Here is a 24,620-nt window from a genome sequence, read left to right as displayed (position 1 = left end):
GGCGTGCAGCTACACTTTAGCACCTTATCGTTAATCACTTCCTTCTCGCTTTAGTCAGGGCTTTTATAGCTGCCTCCAAACGATACACCGAGGTTTAAAACCCCCGAGGTCCAGAGAGCTTCTCCAAGCCGCTGCTCTGGCACCTAGGTCGACGACTCGACTCTGCGCCATAAATGCGGATTTGGCATTTCATCAATGGTTGGTACCTTGTGTGTTCTCACAAGCTGCCCTCGTACCATGCGGTCTCACTGACTGCGAATGTGAAGAATTAGGAGCAATCTCTCTGGAGTGCCAGGAATAGCTGTTCTCGTCTCATACATAGCAACCGCCCGCCAATTGCGTACCGTCCTGCAGAAGGATGCCCTCCCGATGTGCTTCTCCCTTATCTCTGCGGCCCTTGGTCACTGTCTTGGTCAAAATCGCAATGCCGTATACTGGCGTTATATATACTGAGGCTATCTGCACCAGGGTTGACCGCTAGCTGTGTCAGAAGATCTGACTTCTGACGCTGTTAGCGGCCTTCAACATGCTATGGACATTCCTGACATTGATTCTGGGGCTAGCTCTCGCAGCTCATGGAGGTACTACGGAGGCAACATCTGACCCTTGCGCTGGGATCGCCGGCCAAAGTTTCGTAGTGCCTGGGGACGCTTTGGCTTGCCTGAAGTCATTTCCGTTTAACGAGACGCTTCGACAGAACGTCCTTACGGTGATCTCCCGAGTCTTTGACTTCTACACCTTTGAGGACTACTATTTGAATTCGCCTCCTCCGTTTCAAGAATCCACCACGAACATCAGAGCGGACATAGCGAGAATCAATAGCACAAGTTACGCGGTGAGTCCACAGGCTGAAAGCGCCGAGAAGACAGTCTGACGTCTCTCGCAGACTGATTACGACTTCAATCGTGCTGTGTATGACTTCACGAACCAACTCAACGATGGTCACACGAGTATGGCTAAAATTTTCGCGCCGAAATCTGTTGTCCCCTTATTCTCCTGGTCTTCTCCACAGGATGGCTCACGGACTGCTATGGGACTTTCGAGAATCTCCTGCCAGCACCGATAGTGACTCTTCAGGAAAACGGGGCAGAAGGCGTCTACATTATCCCTGATCTGGCGCAGCTTATTCCGCTGGTGGGCACCGAATTCACGGATTACTACGCATCGATCGGATTCAATTGGGAGCGGCTAGCCGGCGCACGAGTCCTCCAAATAGAAGGGCAGGATCCCTACGCCTATGTCGACTATATTGCAGATACCGCGTCTGGAAATTATCTCGACCACGGTGTCCGTGTCAACAGTGTTTTCAGCAGCTACAGAATTGCGGATACCTCATTCTCACAGCGCTTCGGTGATCTTGCTGGCACTTCATTCCCTGATCAAGAGAGCCTTACGTTCAACCTGATCCTGGCTAATTCGACCCTCCCCGAAACTGTGACCGTACCGTTCTTAGCGATTTACGCAGGAAACAACTTCACAGACTCAGCGTCGTAGTGAGTGACTAGGACGTGCCACCCACCGGTCTTAACTTACACGCTGTAGCTGGGGAAACAACTGTGCCGCGAACAACGCCACAAATGGCGTCGATCTACTCGCATCCAGTGGCCTGAAAGAGCGGGAAGAGCGAACCCGACGACTGGCTCGAGCCGTCATCGTTGACAAGTCTCAGACTAGTGCTGTGGGTCTGCCTGACCCGTATCTCCCGACTGCTCCTCCAGTGAATGGTAGTACCGGCGTAATAAAGTCATTCGTCCTTCCTGACAACAAAACTGGAGTTGTAAGTGCTGCGGAACTCGGGTGGGGCAATAGCTAAAATCCGTTGCTCCAACCGTATTAGATGTTTGTGGGGTCGTTTGAAGGTGATTATGTCCAGTTCCAGACAGACACTCAAGCTGCGGTCGCCGCCTTCCAGGCAGCAAACGTCACTCGGCTTCTGGTCGACTTGACGAACAACGGAGGTCCGTAGTTATGGTCTCAATGCTAGAAATATGCTCGGCCCGTCCTGACTGCGTTGAAGGTGGATATGTCTGCCTCGGGGAGTTCCTCCATTCGTACTTGGCTGGCTCGAATTTCGGATATACGTGAGTTCATGATTCTTACTGCTACCAAAGCGAGGATGCGAACAGTATTCCGCTATCGCAGTGGTTTCCAATCGTCGTCTCGGGCCAATCCTTTAGCAGTCAAGATCGTACAGGCGGACATTGCGAAAGGAATCACCGCTAACATTTCATACTATGCTCCGGATAACTGCAAGTCGCGTCCTTCATCGACAGGTCTGCACGGCTGAATCGAACCTGTTGCAGGGGCCTTCCTGAACGATACCGAGATGCCTGAGGGCTACGACTACAACGACCCATCGGTGTCTCTGTTTATCAACGGCCAGCAGGACGCAGACTCGCAGAGGTTCCATGTACGTCAGACATCGAGTGTACGAGGCTCATCTTGAACTGGTGTCAGGACCTGTGCACCCCGTACAATGTTGACCTGCCCGAGAACCCCCCGTTCGACCTCAGGTATGCACCATTTCTGCACCCTGTGTTCTGACCAGAAAGTGGATACGTTGCCGATAGAAATGTCGCTATCGGTGCGTCAATTCTTGTCTCACTTGGGACAATGACTCAACATCCGCACTTTCAGTGAGCAACGGCAACTGTGCTTCGACGTGCTCCATGTTCAGCACGAGCATGTTTGAGCGGCACGGAACGAAGATAGCCGTATTCGGCGGGAAGCCTGGTGAGATCATGGAATACAAGGGTACGCATCTTTGGGTTCTCGCAAGACCTCTTATCTCAAGGAGTCTGCTCTCAGGCATGGCTGGCAACCAGGTATTGGAATGGAGTGATATTGATACGGAGATCAAGACTGCTGGGTTGAAAAACGTAAGTTGACCGAGTGCTGAGAGGTTCACTTGTCGGACCCTGCTGTAACAATCGTTGCTCCTGCTCCCTTGCAGGACCCGCTAGCACCACCTGATCTGTGAGTCTGTCCGGCTGTCGCACGAACCGCGCCCAACTGACGTGCGGATCCGTGCAGGCTCGTCTCTGGTGATTTCAGGTATGCCCTTGTCCTTGACTGACACGTCATCCTCGCCGACCACTTCATTCCCCGAAGGCACAATTGGAGAACAGGTAGATATTCCTCCAGTGCCCCTATATACGGGCTCACCGGCGATGTCTAGCTTGGAGCTACTTCGACGAGTCAAGGCCGATAGCATACGTCTCGGAGCCTGCGCCATGTAAGTTGTGTTCTGCCCGAGCAGAGCTCGACGGGTCACTTATCACGATCGCGTTAGATCGATACCCGTACACGAAGGACACGTACATGAACCCCCAGAACTTGTGGACATTTGCGTGAGTACTGACTCGGATGGTCTTGATGTATAATCACGCCAACCGGCTGTTGTAGGGCAAGCCAGCTGTTGGATTGAGGGGAACCAGAGGGTTTGGTGTCAAACCCGAGCCTGGATGTTTTTTCGCGGGGTAAATAGCTGTATAGCCAAGTAGATGCGTCGCGACATTCGAGCATACCTCTCCGATCCTACCCGGCTGCTATCCCGCACGGGGTACGCCTGCCCACTTACAGGCAATAAGATCTGTAGGGCCTCGAACCTCATTTGTGAGATTCAGAGTTAGGTTTCCGGGACCTGCAAGTTTCTGGTATATATCTCCTGTGTGGACAGCTATGATTCATCACTCCATCTCGTATCCGAAAGAATGCAGGATGCCTACCGACGTGCGTACCTTTGCTCGCGTCTAATGGGCCTCGTGTACGTCCGTTGCTCGGTATAGTCATGGCTGTTCTCACTGGCATACGAAGCGCTCGTCGCTAGTCACGCTAAGACGGCCTCAAAAGGTCGCCGAAAGACACATGGGCAGGAATCGATGGCTTGCCAATATCAGGCTGGGGTGAGGTCAAAGATAGACGATTTTCATGGTGGTGGTAGCGGGCAAAACACAAAGAGGGCAATTTAGAGTAATCGTTAGCGTGGTGAAAGGGCAAGTGGCGAAAGCTGTGGCGGAGGGTGGTTTGTCGCCGTCTGAACTGTTGAGCGCTGTTTGCATCGACCACGACTCACGACTTCCTTGTTCCACGACGACTACGACAACGACGGCTTCGACATCGCGGCGGCTCTCGGGCTCGTCATCATACATAGCGCGCGGCGTCGGAACTTCATAGATGTCGGGCAAGGCGCCCCCAAAGGGGCCTCGAGCGCTGTTGAACTCCCTCGCCGCGGCGTCTTCGAGCTCGTCGCCCGCCACAACATCGACGCCGCCGGCGCCGGCGAACTCGCGAATTGGCGCACCACCTCCCACTGGGCCGCGTAGTCTTACCAAAGGATACGCGAACGCGGGCCACGGGTTCCCTGCAAAGTCTAAGCAATTCCCGAACAGCCATTATGCGAGCCCGACGCCACCCTCACAACCTGCAGCGCTAAGCGGCAAGTATCCAGCAAAACCTAATGGATGGGCTCAGCCGGGGGGCGTGAACGGAGTAAATGATCAGTTTATAATGTTCTGGAGTTGCTGAGGCTTAGACGTTGATTTTGAAGGTACACTCGCAATACACGTCGCATCTGACTCAAGCTAACGGACGAATTGATGTCGGCGCAAACAAAGTAGTGGGACGCGGTAATCCTCCTTCGGGCCCGTCTGCGCTTGTTGGCGGCCGCGCGGTGCCATCTGCTCCTGCTGCTCTGTCGGGATCGCGCGCGCCGTCTCACCATGCACCTCCTCAGCCCCCGCCGTCTGAACCTCCGCCCCCTCCTCCTCCCCCTGTCGATGAACCGCCCCCGCCACCACCACTTCCAGCAGGTACACCTCCGCCGCCACCACCGTCCGGCACAGCACCGGCACCACCACCTCCCCCTCCTGCTTCAGCCCCGCCGCCACTGCCAGACCCATCATTACCGACGCCACCACCTCCACCACCGTCGTCGGCACCGCCCTCTTTGCCACCCGAACCCCCAACAGTGACCACCTCTATACCCGCCGCTCGCCGTCCCATATCCCTGAAGCTCCCCAACACAAACCCTCAGCCTGTGCCAGTACAGCCGTCCTCCGAGCCTCCGCCATTACCGCCTGCTCAACCCCCGCCACCGCCACCTGCTCCTCCTCCGCAGCGAGCGAAGTCGCCGACCCCACCACCGCCTCCATCGCCACCACGGCCTCCTTCGCCACCGAAACTATACTCTCTTCCTCCGCCGCCTCCGTGGCCCCCATCTCGCTCGGAGTATCCGCCCGGAAAGGATTTCAAGGTCCTATACGATCCTTCCGTGGACAAGGACCATGACAGGAAATTGCGCACGCTGCTTGAGACCGTCCGGGAGGCCACCTCGGCCTCGGGCGAATCTTCGACAGAGCCGCGGATAAAGGGGAAAGCAAAGGGGAAGGAGATCTTGTACAGATATAATGGTGAGGTGGTGCAAGGAGAGGACGAGCCCCCGGTTAGAGACCCGCGGAAGGATCCCACAGTGCGGAAGCTACCAAGTTTGCGGCCGAAAAGGGACGTTTTCCATGAGATCAAATACGAGGTGCGCATCTTTACGTCCTATCTGGTCATATATTGAGCTGGAGGTATGTACAGTATGATGCGAATTCCACTGGTCCTCCCCCTCCCACTTCCGTTCTCGTGACCAATATCTCGCCTTTGACACCCAATCAGCAAATCAGGCGGCACTTCGCTGTGCATGGCCATATCCAGTCATTTGAGCCTCAGATCGACAAGGCGAACGGTGGGCCCTTGGGTATCGTGTTCATAAAGTATGGCTCGCACGAGGAGGCGAAGAAGTGTGTGCAGAAGGAGAACGGAAAGAAGCTGGGTATCGTAGGTGCTGGGTTGAACGCGAACGAGGGTGAGATGACGGTTGTCTTCGATGGAGAGGGCCATAAGTTAAAGGCGGTACTCAAGGAGCTGGACGCGCGAAGGAAGCGGGAGATCGATGAGAAGAAAAGGAAGGAGAAGGAGGCAAAGGAGGCAGCATCTGGTGCTGGTAGGGCTCCCCCTACTCCCACTTCTTCATCCGCGACTCCTGTGGCTGGTCCGGGACGGACACCGGTGAATGCCGCTCAGCCCTGGCGACCCAATAACCAGCAGCAGCCGACTCCCCCATTGCAGCCTCCGTTCCGTCCCCAGGCGCCCTCGAACCCTCGCAGTTTCCAAGGCCCTCACCCCCATAATATCCGCCTCCAGCATCCTCTTCCCAACACGCCCTCTCCTCTGGTCACGAATCATCCTGACGCTCAAGATCCTGTGCGCACCCCGAAAAATGGCGCGACGCCTCTGGCTTCTGGTGCCCATCCGCTGTCCCCATCTGCACCCGTCCGCAGGCCACCGGCATCACTGGTCCGGGCTCGCATCATGAACACCACCGCGAAAGCCACCCCGATGGCCGCGGGGCATCCTCCCCCTCCTCTTCGATTTGTGCCTTCCCCAACTCCAGCCTCCTCTTCCTCTACCCCCGCCCATCCCCCGCCTCGAGGCCGGACTTTCCACCAGCTTCCTGCCCGACCTACATATGTGTTTCACCCGTCGCCGTCGGCTGGACCTTCGAGGTCTCCGTCACCCATCTCAAGGCGTCCTGGCCAGGCTGGCCGATCGGCCAAGCAGAGGGAGAGGGAGGCAGTCTTGGAGGAGTTGGCTAAGAACGGGTTCGATCACGTCAAGCTGGACGGGCACGGGGCTCAGCTTAGTGGCGCAGTTAGAGAGGAGGATGTTCATCAGTTCTTTGACGGGTTTAAGGTGGATAAGGTAAGTAACGGTACGTCTGTGACGCTTGGTGCATCACTGATCTACTCTTTGCGCAATGTGCCACCCATTGTTCTCGCTTTGCCATACAATGAACCCGCACATATTTAGGTGCTCCGAGATTCCACAGGCTGGTACGTCACCTTCAAGACGCACGATTCGGCTCGTCGAGCCACACTCGTACTATCTGGACGGACGCTCTCGCACCACTCTGTCAGCCTCAGTGTTCACCCGCCACCTACGGCCCCTTCTGCTCCGGCTAAGACTCGCTGGACGGATACGGAGCTGATTGACCAAGCGGAGAGCCTCATTGTCAAGGAGCTCCAGTCACTATTGGAGAAGGACATCTCGGATCGGATTATTGCGCCTAAGCTTCGGCAGCTTACCAACGAGGTGAAGTCCAGGAAAGGCGGTCTACACGCCGGCCAGGAGGTCATGCCACCGGTACCAGATGCCGTGATGCTGGAGTCGAGCCGTTTGAAGGGTCTATCCTTCAAGAAAGCAAAGAAGCGCCCAGCTGTCCCGCCTCTAGACTATCGTGCCACCGTCCATGGATTGCCTCCTAAACCTACATTGGTGGAAGAGGCGGAAGTGGATGGAAAAAGGGAGGACGAACCGGAGAACGAAAGCGCAGCTGGGGATGTATCTGCGAAAGCCGCCCCCGCCAAAAAGCGGAAGAAAACTCGGAAAGGGGTGGTTGAGGTCGAGTCAGAGGAGGAAGACGAGCGGCCAAAGAAGAAGAGGAAGGATGAGGTCAAGAAGGTTCTTGCTGAGGATATCGAGTCCGAAGATGAAGAGCCGATGCCCGACCCTGGGCTCAACAACGTCCAAATTCGTGCCGAGTCTGAAGATACGGAAGCATCGGAGCCTCCACCGAAACGGAGGAGGACCGAGTCACTGCTGGATGACGAACTGTTGTCTACAGTGGTTACGCAAGCCAAGTTATCGCCCGGCAAGAAGAAGCAGACTACGGGTGGTGCTGTGCTTGACGGCAAAGTCGGGCACGCACCTCTTACAAGGGATATCCGCGAGAGTTCTATCGATTCGTTGCTGTCTCCCTCGCCTTCTCCTGAACCACGTCGACTGCCGCGTGCTCCGAGTCTTCCACCTGGTGAGGATCTATGTCAGGACGACGAAGACCTCTACTTCGCAAGACTTGTTCTTTCTGGCGACAAGGAAGCCCTACCTGCCTTGAAACCACCGGATCCTGACCCATCTGAACCACCGCCATTCCGTGTACATGTTAGCGGCTCCGCTCGTACCGAAGGCTATTACAAGATATCTCACGCGGAGAAGTCGGCCTACGTTGCGCAGTATGCCGCTCGATCTGAGACGACTGGTGCAGCCGAGCAGGAAGAGCGTAATCAGCAAGAGCACGTTGTATCGTCTCGATCTAATCGTGCAAACGCTCGTCGGCGTGCGCAGGGCCTTGAGGAGATGAACGAACTCCAACGGGCCATCGCTTTGTCAAAAGGGGAGTCCGCTGCGGCCGATGTCACGGTCAAGTTCAATCAGCTGCAGTCTCGCAAAAAGCAGCTTCGTTTCGCGCGGTCTCATATCCACGACTGGGGTCTGTTCGCTATGGAAAGGATCTCCAAAGGGGACATGGTCATCGAATACGTCGGAGAGATCATTCGGGCCCAAGTCGCGGACAAGCGAGAGAAAGCGTATGAACGTCAAGGCATTGGCAGCAGTTATCTCTTCCGGATTGACGAGGACTTGGTGGTGGACGCGACGAAGAAGGGCAATCTTGGGTACCTAAAATCTTCTTGCATTATATCCAAAGCTAACGAGAAGTGCAGGCGTCTCATTAATCACTCGTGTGATCCCAATTGTAACGCCAGGATTATTACTATCAATGGAGAGAAGAAGATAGTAATTTATGCCAAGCAGGATATTGAGCTTGGGGACGAGATTACTTATGGTACGTCCTGCCCGTTGGACTCGTAAGTACATGACTGACCTGTTTTTGCTAGATTATCATTTCCCTATCGAGCAGGATAAAATCCCCTGCTTGTGTGGCTCGGCCAAATGTCGAGGTTATCTCAACTAGATATTCCGTCGTATTCCCGATTGCGTACTCATACCCTCGATTGCTGTCGTTCGTCGGTCACGTTGCATCATCATCGCATGTATATTTATATCATTCAAGTGCCTCTTTATTTTGGTACAGTCGTCCTGCCGTCGAACGTGCAATGCATGACTGGCTACGAAGTATTTCTCCGAAACGGCAGTGTAAATTTCCACGCAAGAAGGCCTAGGGTGGCGTTTGACATAGAGCGAACCGCTCCTTGCATTCCAGCCATTTGCAGTTCGATGGGCCCACTTATTGAATAATTATTTACAGTCGGACCATGTCGGAGAGGGGAAATCAAGTCCCCGAGGTGTCAAAGTCTGACCATCGAGACTTCTTTTCACTCCTCCGACGTCCCTGGCACCATCTCCGACGCACTCCGACGATATGCGACTTCTTAAAGTGGTGGCCTATCGATCTGCAAATGGCTGTCACTCAAGAAATTTAAATACTTTCATTGCTCCGGCTGCTGGGGCCAGCCGCTTGAATAACACCTTCCCACAGGTATCACCAGGCACCCCCTTCTTTCTCCTAGACACTTGCCAGCAGTGCTGAACATGCAAGAGTCGGTCGCAAGGCAGTTCCGCAATATGCAGAACAGGAATATGAGCTCGGTTGGATTGATCCACCCGCGGACGAGAGCCCGGGCCCGGATCGGAGTAGGATGAGTAGGATCATGTTTCGCCCGAAAAGTTCCGTGAGGCCGAGGTCCCTGAGCTCGAAGCGTAAGAGGCAATCACTTGGATTGACAGCCTCTGGTTCAACTTCAGGGTTATATATAGCGTCCAAACTCTTCATTGACTGACACTGACAGCTCACGACAAAATGATAGAGACTCGCAGAAATCCTGGGATGGAGTCCGGATGACAAGGAAGACGTCAAATACGGTAGGACGCCATGCTTGGAGCACGGACGATGGGCGTGGACTGGGAGACCAGTCCGTGCTATGATATTCGTGTTGACACGGACCTTCTATGTCACCGAGACTCCATCCTGAAAAGTCGGAGGAGTCTCTATCGTTTGTAGTTAGCTGGAACGGCTCAGAGTGCTCCCTATTACTGGCGATCAGACAGATGGAAACAACATTCACGTATGGTTTTTCAGCGCAATTTCAATGTTTAGGCACCACTGCCACTCCACAATTGACAGTCACCGCAGAAGTCGGGGACAAGTACCCCTGGGCCGTGGAGATCGGTAGGCAAACTGCGGCAACGTCTTCGAAGACCGCAGACTCTGTAGAGACGAGGCCTGACGGCGACTGACAATCATGCCAGCGCCGCGGTCACGATTCGTCTGTGGCCGACAACGTAACCTGAACGACTGGTATAGCAAATTCATGCGGTTGAAGTCGATGCATATCACAGCATAGCCTTGTATCTTCTAGTCAAGCAACTGGTTCGTCTGACTGGTGGCAAGAAGTAGCTGTGGACGATGGAGGTCATGATCATGAGGCTTCAGAGCATTAGGCTTCCGATCCGCCGCGCATGACACTTCTTGAAAGTGCAGAGCCTCGGTCTTTGACTATTAGTAAAAGACAGAACATTAGGTCTAGAAATGCCAGGTTTATCCCCGCACCAATGTACATTCGTTGAATACTTAGGTTTGGATACAATAGCATCACATAGTGCAACGCACTCAAGAGAGGCAGGCAGAGCGGCACGGATAAGGGTATCCTCGCTCGATGAGAGAGAAATGGGAGACCAGTCCCGCCCTGCCGTGCTACGACGGGTCCGAAGTGCAGCCGCCAATGTCACAGCCCGCGACTCCGAAGATCGATCATGGGTGCTCCGCGGCATGAATCCGCAGGCACGAGCCTGGCAGTCGTCCAACACCACCAGATCTGTCGTGTCTGTCAAGCACAAGGGTTCACGGCGTCGAAAAGCCTATTCTTATCACGAGTCGGTCCTGGGCATCACGATTGATTGCCCAACTCAGCACCTTGACGACCATTCTGAGGAGTAGGAAAAGCAGGGGAGGAGTGTCGAAGTCCTGACATATGGCGAATTGGAGGGAGCACTTTCAGGAACGGTCGCAGTCCGGGCTGTACTCCGGACGTGTCGTTTGTGACCAGCACGCTACGTAGATAGCAATTTTGTCCAGAACATACGATGGCAGATAGGGCGGCGGGAGTGGGTTATATGCCGAGAGAAACCCCGCTGGTCGCACCGCCTCATAGTCTGATGTTTGATGAAATCTTTGATATCGCGCAGGGAAAGCCACATTGGAGGAGCGCCCACCGCCTGGGCCAGTCATGATCGCTCTGCGGAGAATGGTCATCAGGGCGCGATCCAGGTGTGTGAGTTATAGCAGTGTGAAAGATCAGATACCCTTCTTTTATGTCAGGTGGACCCTGTATTAAGAGCCTAGGAGAGGTGCCAGCCGCAGCGGCGGAAGCTAAACCTGTCTCATTAGGTCGTACAGGTATAGAGTACAACATTCATAGCGTCCGTTGGCCAGAGGCGTCGGCGACGATCGCAAGGGCCAACAAAAGCTACGCACGAGTCCATGACACCATACCAGGCATGGCTACATAATCAGCAAAGCAAGCCAACTGCTTCACGTACAGGGTATAAATTAATCAAAACAGAGACTTCATTCTATCGTCATGGTCCTAGACGTGCGGCTGTTCTGCCACGAAATGCGGCGTCGGGGGCGTCCCTAGGACTGACTGAGAGGGCAAGGGCATGTCGTGCATTGCGCCATTCATATTATTCCCTACGTGTAAGCCATCGGCGGATAGCGGGTGCATCCGTTTTCGAGGAGGTACAGAACCATCCTAATCCGAGTCATCAGGATCATGAGCCGCTCCAGTCGAAGTGACACACGTTACCTCTCCGTCGCGTGGCGCGTCTATGCTACGGTCAATAGGTGCGGGAAAGAGCTAACATAAGCTTCCGGCGCACCTTGCATCCCAGTCTGGTCCCAGCTCCTGAGGTGTTTTCGGCCGTTCATGACCCTTTCTGAGGATAACATCTGAGGTGACGAGACAGACCTTGAAAGATCCTGGATCGCACGATGATGATTATACAAGAATCCGAATTTCGGCAATGTGCTCAACTTACGTGATCCATCAGCCTCGCCTCGCTGGACTGGAACTGGTCCACTCTCAGCGACTCCATCTGCGACCAGTCGATCGCCTGCCCGACGTGCGCCCCGGCTGCGCGTGGCGGATGCGACGAGCCAGCAGCGCCCAAGTGCGGGTCGATCAAGCTCTCGTTCCACGTTGGCATGCCTACACGCTGATTGCTCCCTCGTCGCTCGTCCTGCGGTCGCGGCTGGCTCGGGCCTGCCTCGGGCTGGTAGCGTGATGGGCTCATGCGGCCATTCAAACTGCGCTGGGCAGACATGTCAGATGAAATCATGCCTGTGCCACTAGGCTGCATTGGATACTGGCGCAGTAGCTGGGACACTGCGGGAGCAACGTAAAGGTGTCATCAGTGCCGGGCAAAGTCAGAGGGAGTGTACGCACTTATGTCAACTTGATACTCTACAGCCCGGTTCATCTCCAGTCGTGCTTTGTTTTCTTTTTCGATGGATACGGAATATTTGGAGTAGGTGTCATGGACTTCTTGCTGGGCGCGCAACAGATTTGCTCGAGCATTTTGTACCAATTGCACTGTAAACGCATGTGAACTCATGTTAGGCTGGTATTAGCAAACTTAACTCACTCGCCAGCTCTGCTCTATGAAATATGGAAGGAAATTCCGTCGCGGTGGACGCAGACACCGAGCTTAGCAGCGACAACCGTGCTGAGGTGTCGGGCTGTTGTGGCGCAAAGCTGGGACTAACTGAATGCTGCTCGCTCTCTAGGAAAGAAATCAGCGATGAAATTCTACAATTAGCAGAACGCGCATGCCTGTCCTAGCTTTGCACAATGCGTTCCAACTTGCCGCAGAACTGCTGGGATCTCCACCAGGTTCCGGGCTCTCTGAGCCGAGGTCTTGAGACGTAGGCGGGGGCGGATTTTGCGTGATGCCAGCTTCTCGCAAACGGGGGTTATGTGGGACCCCAGCAGTCTGACGCTCCACGAATTTCCTGAGAAACGCAAGCTCGATATTATCGGGCATGATGTAGGGCGGGCCAGGAATGTCGCCCTTCTGCATGAGCATTTCTAGATGAGACATGACCTTGTCCTTCAGCTGCTGCAGCCATTCGTGCAGCTCCATATGATCCTGGTCTGCTCTCGCATCATAGTCCTGCCTCCTGCGCGCCTTCCTCCAGTAGGTCTTCGTCAACTTGAGCGCCTGTGTGACTTCACTGTCCAGTAGACGATACCAGTCGCTTGCTTGTCGGGTAAGACGGACCTCGAGCACGCCAGGCTGTACTCGCAGCTGCAGCAGACATCGACCCTGCTCATCCGGGGGACCGAGGACGCCCTTCTGGCCTTGATTGCCTCGCGTGGCGCCACGAGATATGTTCCCAAGCTCGGGCCAGGGCAGGTCATCGTTGGTCATTGCGAGGTTGTTGGGATGACGCGGAAGTGCTTAGTTTGAAAGAGGGTCGATATTCGGCGGGCGGGCGAGGTATATAAGACTGCAAGAAACAACAGGCATCAAACACTTCCTAGTCGGCCATACAGGCTCAAATAAAATGATGGCTGAAAGACTCGGGGCTGGGATTGATGCAACCTTAGCTGATGCGCAACCGGAGGCTTATGGGAGCCTCTAGTGAATCACTCTGCCACACAACTTCACATACACAAGCGGCAAGATCTGCATCTCGTTACATCCCGCGCAGAAGCAGAGAAGAACGACCGATTTCCCATACCAGTTCAGCTATATCCATCCATCATCAACACCTGTTCGTTGTCTGATGACCCCCTCGCCGAGTTTCCCACAGTAACCGCCCTTATCCATAATACAAGACAGATATTCAGAAATGGCATGCAGGAGCTGATTTAGTGGCTCCCGAAACCGCCCTCCCGTACTCGCGTCCTGAAGCACCCAGTAAATAAGGCTGAAACGATGCCCTTCCTTCTCGTCTTCTCCACCCCGACATGTGTCGCGACGGCGGGTTACAGGGACCTACGCCGAGAAGTCCACTCCTTGCGCCAGAGGGGCTTTATCCGAAAAGTTGATCGTGCAAGCACTCCAGCGCACGTATTGTTTCCATGCATCACCGCCGGACTCCCGACCCCTGCAAGTAACAACGTCAGCACCCAATCGTACCTGCATCCGTAGTCTGCCTACCATCCCGTGCTCTGCAGGCAACGTAGCCCAGCCTGTAAGAATAAATCCATCAGATCAAGTTGCTATCCTCACCTTGTTTCCGCCGAAGGCCGCTCCTATCTCCGCTCCGCTCGTACCGACGTTCACCTACATACCCCTTCTTTAACACAGGAGTAACCATAACAAGCAACGTCAAACCGCACGTTAACGATCCCAGCGTCCGAACCTTCTGGGCCGATCCATTTACCAACCGTTCTAAGATCCCGAGTGAACAGAGTACTCGACAGCCCCTGGGGCACGCCGTTATTCCACTCAATCGCTTGCTCGATGTCTTCAAACACGGCCGCGTTGAGAACAGGCGCAAACGTCTCCGTGCTCCAGATCTTGTCCTGCGGGTCTGCGGTCTTGGGCAGTGCAATCGTAGGCTTGACAAAATAGCCTTGATCCAAGGGAGGCGAACTGTAACGCTCCCCGCCGGTAACAATCTCCGCGCCAGCATCCCGCAGATAGCCCACAGCATCAGTATACACTTTGATAGCGTTGCGCGTGTGCAGGGGCCCAAGAAGCGTTTCCTTGGCGAGCGGATCACCTGCGCGGACCGAGGCATAGAGCTTCTTTAGCCGCTCGAGGAACTCGGGTGCGATATCGCGGTGGAGGTAGAGACGGCGCGTCGAGGTGCACCGCTGGCCTGCCGTCCCCACAGCACCAAAGAAGACCGCCGGGATCGCAAGCGACAGGTCCGCGTCCGGCATGATGACGGCAGCTAGTGCGCAGACGGAGAACAAGGTTATCTCGGGAACTATAATGAGCAGCGGCACCAGATATCATACCGTTATTTCCTCCCAGCTCGAGAAGGACCTTGCCGAATCTGGACTGAACCACTTTCCCGACTGCGCGCCCGACAGCCTCGCTGCCGGTAAAGGAGACTGCAAAATCCCGGTCTGTAAGGATCTATGATGGTGCAGGTTGAAGTCATTACCCATATCAACCCCTCTGTCTTCTACGATAGCTTCGCCGACGTCTTTACCACCAATTACTAAACCGGCAACAGCACCAGGAATCCCATTCTCCTCGAGCACCCGTGATATAATCTGTGTTACTGCGATTGAACAGAGCGGGGTACTCGGAGATGGCTTCCAGAGCGTCGCATTACCCGCAGCCAGGGACAATGCCAGATTCCTAGTTTATATGAAACGTGAATCGGAGAGATACGAGCACAATTCTCGGCGCTGACCATCCATATACTGCGACTGGGAAATTGAAAGCAGATAGAACGGCTATAACACCTAGTGGATTTGGGACTGTAACACGAAGGGACTGGGGTTATAATCGTTCTTCTGCGAATAATGTCAAGACAAATGCCTTCGAGAATTGAATGCCCGGGTCTCTCTGAGCTGACCACTCGGCCATTCATCATTCGAGAGAGTCCCACACCGTAATCGCACTAGAAAAAGCAAGGTAAGCAGACCAGGCCACCGGAGATATATTCCACGAAGGAACGCACGATATCCACAAACTCTTGGACTTCGCCAATACCTTCGGTCCTGATCTTGCCCATCTCGAGTGACACAAGCGCCCCTAACTCATCCCGCTAAAGACAATGCATGAGCGGAGACCTTGGTACACCACAAGCGCCATCAAAGCTTACCTTCTTCGAGAGAGCATACCGGATTTGTCTCAATATCTCGCCCCTACGTGGGGCCGGGACACTTCTAAAGTAGCGGTAGGCCTCTCGCGACTTCGCTAACGATTCGCGCAACTCGGTGGGGGTAGCCTGAGGAGCGATCCAATCACCCTCGTTATGCCTGTCTCCTCCTGAAGCGAACCTATGCAACTCACGGACTTCACTCGCGCGAGAACCTCGCCCGTCGTTGGACACACGCTTTCAAGTATATCCCCTGAGCCCTTCCAGCTTCCATCGTATACTCCAGACAATTCCTGACCGGTGGTAGGGATGTCCACCGACGAGAGCACCGTGGTCGCTCTGCTTGACAGCCCCCTCGCGAGTCGCACACTTTTGCTTCTAGTCAATCTTTTCGCGACAAACATAACTGAATCAACCCGGTCAGCCTTGAGCGTGTCGTGGCAAGTTACACGTCTGTTCGACACCGGTCACGGATGTCGACGCGTCTCGTGTCTTGATCCGCCCGGTCATTCGATCGTACAATAGAGAGATTCGGCAATTACCGATAAAGATGACTTCCTTACCGAGGACCAATGAGCGTCGGCTTCCTGTGGCTGCTTCTCTATGGTTGGAAGCTTCAGAATGCAGAGTCGGCAAAGGGATGTAGGGCAATATCCCCGGAGGATAGTGTGCTATCGTAGTATCTTCTGGACCTCTTGAGCATACGTGAGTGTAAGTTCTCATCCACATAGGTGATCATTGGACGTAATATCACTCGAGCCCGGTCTTCCCAGCTCTTCCATAGGCACTAGCGACCGAATCGCGGAGCCGTCAGAATAATATACTTCAACTGTCAATCTTTCAACCACAATGATGGACCTGGAAGTTCGACAATGCCTCTTCGCACATCTGTAGAATCGGTGACTCATAGTATAGCCGGGCATACAGCTTCGAACAGCGTTGATTCTGGTTCCCGATCCAAGTCAGACATATCCAACAAGTGCATGAACCACGCTACTATTGTTTCACTGTAAATTGATCTCTTCAGTTCATATTCTTATGTTAAATCTCTCTGCAGGAAGGGATATGACCAAGAGGCTATAATAATCAATCACAAGAGACGCCACCACATCTCTGAACAAGGAAAGAATCAGAAAATTCCGAGGATCGGTCCGTCAGCCGTGACATCTCTCCGCCATAACCATGGATTTTGCATCGGATGAAACTAATGGGGTACACCCAGACGCACGTTGAAGCAGTCCCGCATTAAGGCCAAGCATCAACACTCAAGCACCAGAACACAGTGGCAGGTATAAGTGACAATTTTTCTGACCACAACAATACAATGACATGACAGATCGAGATCTTGTGCTTCCCCAAGCTCTCCAACACCAAATATGTACAGGCACATCCACGTTAATGCATCCAGTTATTAACTGGACTGAATTTGCACAGTCTACTGGGCTTGAATATAGTGCCTAGGATACTCTTCTTCAATCTATTACGCAATTGCAGCACCGCCGCCAAATTGAGTCCATCACAATACTCGACATGAGCGTCACGAAAAGTACCCTGATGCCGGCATTCAAACATCCTCCGTCCAGCCCGAAGGTCATATCTATGCCTTGGACAGGTTGGTTCATAAGCACGCAATGATCATCGCACGCCGAGGATGGAGATCAGGGCTGCCGGACGTACCGCCGACCTCAGCTGTCCAAGACACGGGGCCCGGATAGTATACCTTATGCTAAGTTGCGCCATCTTTCGCCTTGGAGGAACTGGTGCCCTACGCAGTTCTTAGGCGAACTTCGTTGCTGCGAAAATAGGTACGAACAAACCTAACTTTCAGACAGGCCGACGTGTCTCGCGGTTGCTCGTGAGATCACACGAATGCTAATATTTACCTATCCTTGTCCAAGATATACGCTCTCCAGAGTCCTGCAAAAAAACTCATGCTGCCACTAGTATCCTGGCACAGTAGACGTGCGTGATGCCGGCATAATCAAGTACCCGTAGACTCTCGCTCCCAGCAGATAGTGATGCCAAACTGAAGCGCCACTTACCCTTCACATCCCCAGGCCAGGCGACGAGCACGCGTATTTTAGTATCCCCGAAAGAATGGGCCGAGGACGAGAAGAATGGGAAAACCGAGAGTAAACTTTCCGGCTCCTGTAAATTGTGAGCAATAGCATCACTTATGTCCTGGAGCACCCCGCGAAGCTACATTTGCGTGCAGACAAGTCGCCTCGGGATGAGATCATCCAGTACGGCACTGCACGTAGATTCGCATTCCCCGAACGCCTCTGGGTGGCGGAGACGAGTCATGATTCACGACGGAAGGATGCCAGCCTTGTTCCAAATCTATTCTTCCTGACTACCAGGATCACTAAGTGGCGGAGAGTCGGACAGGCTGTTTTCGGATCAGGATACGTCTTCTATCCAGAGGGACCTGAATCAGACAAAAAGGGAGCACAATCGATGATAAATATGTTTCGGCCTGGGACCAGACGAGATCGCAGTGAGTGACAGCAGCATGAGGGGTTAGCTCGGAAATTGTAGTCATCTCTGAAATCAGAGTCGCAGCGCGGACGCGAGACGAACTATCCGGTAGAAAAAAGAATACCGGCTGACCATCTCTCAAGGGCTCCTGGCAGATCTGTTGAACGCATCGTACTCAGTCAACCATGCAGCGCAGATAGACAGAATCACTGGTGTCGGGAGAAAGTTGCAACCGGAGTTGAAGATCAGTTAAAACCCGAGATGCCCAATTCCCGCACCCCATCGTCATTTGTTCCCTTTCGGATTATCGCAGAGTCCGTGGAAGCAGTAGTGTCGGTGATGGCGCGTAGGGCCTGATCCGAAGCAGCTCCATTAATGGATTTCCAGAAGGAATGTGGGTCCAAAACGCAATTATCTTGATACCGCGAACGTCGGAGGACACGGAGGCAGCACATGAGGCTGCGGCGGTTGCGACACGTGAGAGTCATGACGATCCCGTTGGCGAGAATATTCGTTTGCCCAGCTAAGTAGTGGTAAGAAACCGCTCCTTTTTACCTATGCGAACCCATAGACTTTATACGGGCTGGAAAGTACAGTACCTTACGCTCTCTTGTCGGAACCTGCCGCACTGGACGTGACAAGCGTTCGTATTGTTGCTTTCGGGCGAGAAAGCGCAGAAGGGCTAGCTTTTCTTGCTCACGGAGCACATGCTAATCGCGAATGGGGATAAATCATGTCATTCTCATTGACCAGAAGGTGGGGGAACAGCCTGAGGGGCCTGCGCGGAAGATGACACAGGGCTGATGAGGAACATCGGAAAGTAGGACGCAAAGAGGGCAAAAACTGCAAGCCTATGAAGGATGCGAGTCAGTAGAGCACGGTAATAAGCGAGTTGCTACCATCTCTCACATTAAGCTACTGAACGGAGGGTTCGCGCTGTCTTTAGTACGTAGCGGATGCCGGTTAATCGCTGAGTTGATTGCAAGTAATAAGTTTGGCCAGGCAAGGTATCTTCGGACCAAAGATGTTAAAAAGGGGGTAAAGACACTCAGTCAATGCACACCTGTTCTTCGTGACCATTACTAGGCCGGACAGGAACATGCCCGAGGCAGAAGACGGGTCTACAAGCACATATATCAGGAGCTGAGTCCTAAGCATACACGCTTTTCCACATACCAGACGCGTCCGCTATCCATGCTCTAGGGAAAGACAGTCTCCTTTCCAGCGAAGGATCCCTCGGGTCGTCGGCGGTCGACATTCTGGAGCCTGTAGATACGTTCGCTATAAGCCTTCCGACCCCCGTCACCGGCGGAACTGTGACGAACGCAAGCAATGCCGGCAAATGCCGCATTTCACTTTGAGCAGTGGTGGCTGTGCTCCAATACTGCGTGTTAATCGAGGACTACATTCCACCTGTACTGCTCTTCCATAGACTGCCAACAATCCTCGGGGGGCGACATCAAACAAATTGGTATGGTTGTTTCTCTATCTTTAAACTGTAAACACTCGCTAAATCTTTGAAAAACCACAGTGTTCGCTGATGTCGGGATGAGCGCTCATGGCATACACAAACTGGCTTTTTTTCGCGCTTCTAGTGATTCTCGGACGATGTCTTGCAGAACCCATTGCTCTTCGTGGTCAGAACATCAAAGACCGCATCACTGCTTTGGCGACTCATGAACGGAAGAATCTCATCTCCTATCAGCCTCCGCCAGAGTCCACGTCTGCATCGGAGGAGGAGCGCTTGCAAGCCCTGGACATCGTTCTGCTAGCATCTGTTGACGGGAAATTCCATGCTTTGAACAGGACGAATGGTGCAGTACTTTGGTCTATGTCTGGGAGCTCCTCCAGTTCTGCGCCTGCGGCTCTCTCCCCGCTGGTGCGCACAACGCACGCCGATCACGACCCGGACCTGACAGATGATGAGGCGTATCAAGAGCAGTACATCATCGAGCCTCAATCCGGTGACATATATGTCATGGTATCCCCAACCAGCCCCTTGCAGCGGTTGCATTTCTCTATGGCGCAATTGGTCGACATGTCTCCCTTCAGTTTCTCGACTGAGGACAGGAAAGTCTTTGTAGGAAAGAAAGAAACGTCTCTTTTGCTGATTGAATTGGAGACGGGGAAAATCAAAGCGACGCTGAACTCAGAATGTCCTTGGGATCCTTTGGACTTCACCGCTTCAGACCCAGTGGATATTGATTTAGACGAGCTGGAAGAAGAAGCGATGCATAGGGATGTTTCAGTTCCCACTGAAGTTTTCATTGGAAGAACCGGTAAGTTGAAGTAGCTCTTCATCTCTCATGCTGAATTAAGTCCGTCACTATCGCATTCCAGACTATCATCTTTCCATATACACCCGCCCTTCATCATCCTCCGGAAAGCCTGTGGTGCAGAATCTCTCATTCTCTACGTATGGGCCGAATAACCAAGATGTAGCCCTTCAAGCCCGTTACCGCCGCACGCCCGACGACTTATACATCCAGTCTCTCCCTGACGGGAAAACCATTGCCTGGAAGACTCGAGACGCGGACGAAACGGATCGAAATCGGGGACTCGAGTCACCCTGGGCGCACCGCGTAACCAGTAATCCCATGTAAGGCATTCATCATGTGCGGGGGATATAGTGAACTGACTCGGAGCCTAGCGTTGCCGTCTTTGATGTCCTAAAGAGTTCCAAACGGACGCATCCCTTCGTGTTGCTACAACCGCAGCTCAAACTGTACGAAGATGGCCAGCCCCTACCGAACCGCGACGCGGCGTACGTTGGGCTAGTCGAAGAGACGGGCTCACTCTTTGCCATGACGCCGGAGCATTACCCGCTCGTCGCCTTCAGCGACGTCAATCATATTCAGCCGCTGCTCAGCATCGACCCGCCCGCGGATCGCGATCTCCCCACGGATGTGGACGAAGTCACGCGCCGGCGCGAGCTCGCGAAGTTGCTCCGCATGTGCCGCGAGGGCAGCACGGACCGCCGGTGCTTGACGGGCGTGCGAGCCCTCGAGTCCGACCGCCGCTCGAGGTTGAGCCGGCTGCTCGACGAATCCCCGGCGGAGTTTTTGCTGCCTGGGCCGGGGTCGGGAGCCGCTCGGAATACGCAGGCGTTGCAGGAACCAGCTGTCCCCGCGAATGCGTCCGTAGCTGAAGTGCACGATCCGTGGATATGGCAGGCAGGTGGATGGACATCGATAGCAGCCCTGATTCCTCTGTTCGTATTTGCGCATAGGTACCTGAGGAGGCGGCGTCGGAGTAAGGTGAAGGGTGCTCCCACCTCTTCCCCACCCAGTGCGGCTGGAACTATCTCAGGGGCTGCGACTCAGGTTGCGGTCAAGGGCCCTCTTGCCGATCTGCCAGATAGCGCCGATGTTTCAAGCGCACCTCAGCAGCCCCCCCTTGGGAACGGTGAGAAAGCTGAAGGTTTGGATGCACTGACATCTAGTGTGAAGGATGGAGTCACGGCAGATGAAGGAGGAGACGCTGAGGAGAGTGACAAGGAGGGTGACGGTGCAATACCTGGCAAACGCAAGACTACAAGGCGGAAACGAGGCAAGAAGAAGAAGGGGAACGCCCAGAACGCTGCCCCCGATGAGGGTGATATTGAGGAACAGGATCAGCGCGATTCCAAAGCCTCTGCTCCGCCAGGGGAAGAACAGCGTCTGGATACAGCAAGGCAAAATGGTGATGTTGACGCTGGGCCCACGACGCTCATATTGCCTGCCACGCTGAAACCCGTAGGCGCAGCAACACAATCACTGGTGGTGTCGGACGAGATCCTAGGTGAGTGGACCTGGTACCTGTCATCTATCAGCTGCAGCCTCACCTATTCGGCTCAAGGCTTTGGGTCCCATGGCACGGTGGTTTTCCGAGGGTCTCTCCAAGGCCGTGCTGTAGCTGTCAAGCGATTACTCCGTGATTTTGTCACCCTGGCCTCGCGGGAAGTCAGTATCCTGCAAGAGTCTGACGATCATCCCAACGTAATCCGGTATTACTATCAAGAGGCGCACAGCAATTTCCTCTACATTGCCCTGGAACTTTGTCCCGCGTCTTTGGCGGACATTATCGAGCAGCCGGATCAGTTCCGCGATATCGCCATCTCATTCGACCCGAAACGCGCCCTGCGCGAGATAACCTCTGGGCTCAGGCATCTGCATTCCCTCAAGATAGTTCATCGCGATATCAAGCCGCAGAACATTTTGGTATCAACTGCCAAGAAGATGTCTGGGAAGGCTCCCGCACATCGGATGCTTATTTCTGACTTCGGCTTATGCAAGAAGCTCGACGTCGATCAAACAAGTTTCTTACCCACAGCGGGCGGGGCAATGGCTGTAGGAACGGTGGGCTGGCGCGCTCCCGAGATCCTCAGGGGAGAAGTAAAATTAGACGAGGCTCTGTCCGACAGCCAGTCCCAGTCAAGTCGTGGAAGTGTAGGCACCCCTAATTCTGACACGTTCACGGCGAAGCCTACCAGGTTAACGAAGGCTGTGGATATATTCGCTCTGGGATGCCTCTTCTATTACGTCTTGACGAATGGCAGTCATCCGTTCGGCGACCGCTTTGAGAGGGAGAGCAATATCTTGAGGAACGTCAAATCCCTTGACGGACTGGATAGATTTGGTGAAGAGGGAGCCGAGGCAGCGAACTTAATCGGGATGATGTTGCATCCAGAAGCGTCGGAACGGTACGTGCCTGCAAGCTGATGCGTCCGTCACGAGAAGAATTAATGCCTCTGTCGCTAGTCCGGATACTGGAACGTGCCTTCTTCATCCGTATTTCTGGGACGCAGGGCGCAGATTGACCTTCCTTCAGGATGCGTCGGACCGGTTCGAGATCATGTGCCGAGAGCCTCGGGATCCTAATCTTGTTGAGCTAGAGAAGGATGCTGTGAGCGTCGTGGGGAATGATTGGCCCTCTCGTCTGGACAAGACTTTCGTGGAGAACCTTGGAAAGTTCAGGAAGTATAACAAGGGTTCTGTTCAAGATTTATTGCGTGCCTTGCGCAATAAGGTATGTCGGTATTTCAATGTTGGCAGAACGAGACGACCTGACTGGATGCAGAAACATCATTATCAAGATCTGCCAGAGCACGTCAAGCGGACTATGGGTGGTATGCCGGAAGGCTTCTTGCACTACTTCACGCGCCGGTTCCCGCAACTATTTTTACACGTACATGGAATCGTCGCAACATCACCCCTGCGTGACGAGTCTATGTTCCGCTCATACTTTGAACTCTCAGATTAGTTGGACCATCGGCTCTGGTCTCATCTCGTTCGTCTTGTCGCATACATCGATCTCATTACCTGCATTTATTTCCTCCATCTGACTCCTGGATCTGTGTATGACTAGTGCATCTCTGATTCTTCTAACTTATTCTATCCTGTATTCGGTAGCTAGGGATAACGGTGCAATTAATGGAATCTGCTCAAGGTCTGCAAAGCAAGGCTGAGGAGAGTTTCTTGGAGTATCCAGAGTAACTGTCAGAATGTCACGCACAACTGAGCGATCGTGGCAGTGAAGCTTGACAGCCATTTGCAGATCGATGGGCCCACTTTTTGAGAATCATTTACAGTCGGACCACGTCGGACAAGCAATTTCAAGTCCCCGAGAGACAGAAATCAGACCATCTGGACTTCTCTACCTTCTTCCGACGTCCCTGGCACCCACTCCGACCCACTCCGACTATACGTGGTTTTCTGAATTGATGGTCTATCGATCTGCAAGCGGCTGGAAGGTGTAGGCCGAGTTGATGCATTAACCTTTTGTGGGCAGTTTTGATGAATCTCGGTGATTCTATTGGCTCAGAGCTGCTCGGCTAAATTCGAGCAGGAGCAAATACACTCTAATGAGTCAGCTATGTTTTGAGTAATTACGCAAAATCCGCCACTCAATTTTTGTCATCGCAACGAATATGGGCGTTCATCCTATGTACCACCCTCTCGAATCATACGGGTGACTACCGATGAGCCCCAATGTTATCGGAAATCTCTGTGCGGATGTGAGCATGGATTGTGTCCATTCCAACTTGAACTCGGGTGGTCAAGTCGGTTGCTAATGACCCTGACCTAGCCCGGAGAGCCTGTGAGCGCTCCGACACTCGTCACTGTGATCCCGATTATTAACCATGACTGGCGGTGATTTGCATCCAATGAGCGAGCGAACGGACGAGCTATGCGCTGGGCCTTTATGTGCAACACCTGTCCGTGAATTTGCGGGTACAGCGTTCAGCGTTCCCTTGTGCCATTCGTACGGGGATTGAACCATGATATTGTTGAAATTTGCTTGTGCAGGATCCTCGGAGGAAGTTCACGTCTGCTGCTGACTGCTATATCCGCGTAGCTGTTTGCTGAATATACCTTCTCTATGAGACAGCAGTCTCCTACGAGAAATTACCGAGTCGCATACCTCTTACAATATAGTGGTGAGCAAACATCTTGAGTATCTCTTATACTAATTGCGTTTCCCGCCATATATAGATAAGTCGGATGTATAAAAAGACGTTGGGCACTCGAAA

The 24,620-nt window shown here is 53.6% G+C and overlaps 7 protein-coding genes across 7 annotated transcripts; 3 read left to right on the top strand and 4 right to left on the bottom strand.

Moving 5' to 3' along the window:
• Positions 1-526: 526 nt before the first annotated feature.
• GLOTRDRAFT_47956 (uncharacterized protein) lies at positions 527-3,354 on the top strand (the record flags this gene model as incomplete). Its single annotated transcript, XM_007871373.1, has 15 exons — positions 527-835; positions 887-950; positions 1,013-1,493; positions 1,543-1,777; positions 1,838-1,958; positions 2,018-2,081; positions 2,143-2,258; positions 2,304-2,410; positions 2,458-2,537; positions 2,642-2,754; positions 2,809-2,879; positions 2,954-2,976; positions 3,034-3,054; positions 3,112-3,128; positions 3,179-3,354. 15 exons carry the CDS (start codon positions 527-529, stop codon positions 3,352-3,354), a joined length of 1,998 nt encoding a protein of 665 aa, XP_007869564.1.
• A 194-nt stretch (positions 3,355-3,548) lies between these two features.
• Positions 3,549-3,792, bottom strand: GLOTRDRAFT_107964 (uncharacterized protein; the record flags this gene model as incomplete). Its single annotated transcript, XM_007871584.1, has 2 exons — positions 3,549-3,679; positions 3,741-3,792. 2 exons carry the CDS (start codon positions 3,790-3,792, stop codon positions 3,549-3,551), a joined length of 183 nt encoding a protein of 60 aa, XP_007869775.1.
• A 3,753-nt stretch (positions 3,793-7,545) lies between these two features.
• GLOTRDRAFT_47958 (SET domain-containing protein) lies at positions 7,546-8,797 on the top strand (the record flags this gene model as incomplete). The annotated part of the gene is made up of 3 exons (XM_007871374.1): positions 7,546-8,498; positions 8,547-8,668; positions 8,721-8,797. The coding sequence occupies 3 exons, from the start codon at positions 7,546-7,548 to the stop codon at positions 8,795-8,797; spliced, it is 1,152 nt and encodes a 383-aa protein (XP_007869565.1).
• A 2,632-nt stretch (positions 8,798-11,429) lies between these two features.
• Positions 11,430-13,272, bottom strand: GLOTRDRAFT_140832 (uncharacterized protein; the record flags this gene model as incomplete). Its single annotated transcript, XM_007871583.1, has 7 exons — positions 11,430-11,594; positions 11,649-11,668; positions 11,722-11,821; positions 11,881-12,227; positions 12,288-12,434; positions 12,487-12,624; positions 12,705-13,272. The coding sequence occupies 7 exons, from the start codon at positions 13,270-13,272 to the stop codon at positions 11,430-11,432; spliced, it is 1,485 nt and encodes a 494-aa protein (XP_007869774.1).
• Positions 13,273-13,380: 108 nt separating this feature from the next.
• On the bottom strand, positions 13,381-16,079 carry GLOTRDRAFT_140831 (NAD-aldehyde dehydrogenase). Its single transcript, XM_007871582.1, has 11 exons — positions 15,826-16,079; positions 15,635-15,760; positions 15,491-15,577; positions 15,349-15,430; positions 15,221-15,287; positions 14,966-15,165; positions 14,817-14,912; positions 14,190-14,749; positions 14,080-14,133; positions 14,008-14,018; positions 13,381-13,954 (listed from the first exon to the last, which is right to left on the bottom strand). Exons 1-11 carry the CDS (start codon positions 16,033-16,035, stop codon positions 13,843-13,845), a joined length of 1,605 nt encoding a protein of 534 aa, XP_007869773.1. The 5' UTR covers positions 16,036-16,079; the 3' UTR covers positions 13,381-13,842.
• Positions 16,080-18,795: 2,716 nt separating this feature from the next.
• Positions 18,796-19,427, bottom strand: GLOTRDRAFT_140829 (uncharacterized protein). Its single transcript, XM_007871581.1, has 4 exons — positions 19,286-19,427; positions 19,173-19,230; positions 19,019-19,120; positions 18,796-18,960 (listed from the first exon to the last, which is right to left on the bottom strand). Exons 1-4 carry the CDS (start codon positions 19,365-19,367, stop codon positions 18,852-18,854), a joined length of 351 nt encoding a protein of 116 aa, XP_007869772.1. The 5' UTR covers positions 19,368-19,427; the 3' UTR covers positions 18,796-18,851.
• Positions 19,428-19,508: 81 nt separating this feature from the next.
• GLOTRDRAFT_80895 (uncharacterized protein) lies at positions 19,509-23,532 on the top strand. Its single transcript, XM_007871580.1, has 7 exons — positions 19,509-19,580; positions 19,641-20,388; positions 20,450-20,708; positions 20,760-21,889; positions 21,947-22,790; positions 22,849-23,116; positions 23,168-23,532. Exons 2-7 carry the CDS (start codon positions 19,668-19,670, stop codon positions 23,348-23,350), a joined length of 3,405 nt encoding a protein of 1,134 aa, XP_007869771.1. The 5' UTR covers positions 19,509-19,580; positions 19,641-19,667; the 3' UTR covers positions 23,351-23,532.
• Positions 23,533-24,620: the final 1,088 nt, after the last annotated feature.

Source organism: Gloeophyllum trabeum (assembly GCF_000344685.1).
Source record: "Gloeophyllum trabeum ATCC 11539 unplaced genomic scaffold GLOTRscaffold_00014, whole genome shotgun sequence".
NCBI classification, from domain to species: Eukaryota; Fungi; Basidiomycota; class Agaricomycetes; order Gloeophyllales; family Gloeophyllaceae; genus Gloeophyllum; species Gloeophyllum trabeum.
The sequence above is the reverse complement of the archived record's forward strand: the minus strand, read 5'-3'. Positions and strand labels throughout refer to the sequence as shown.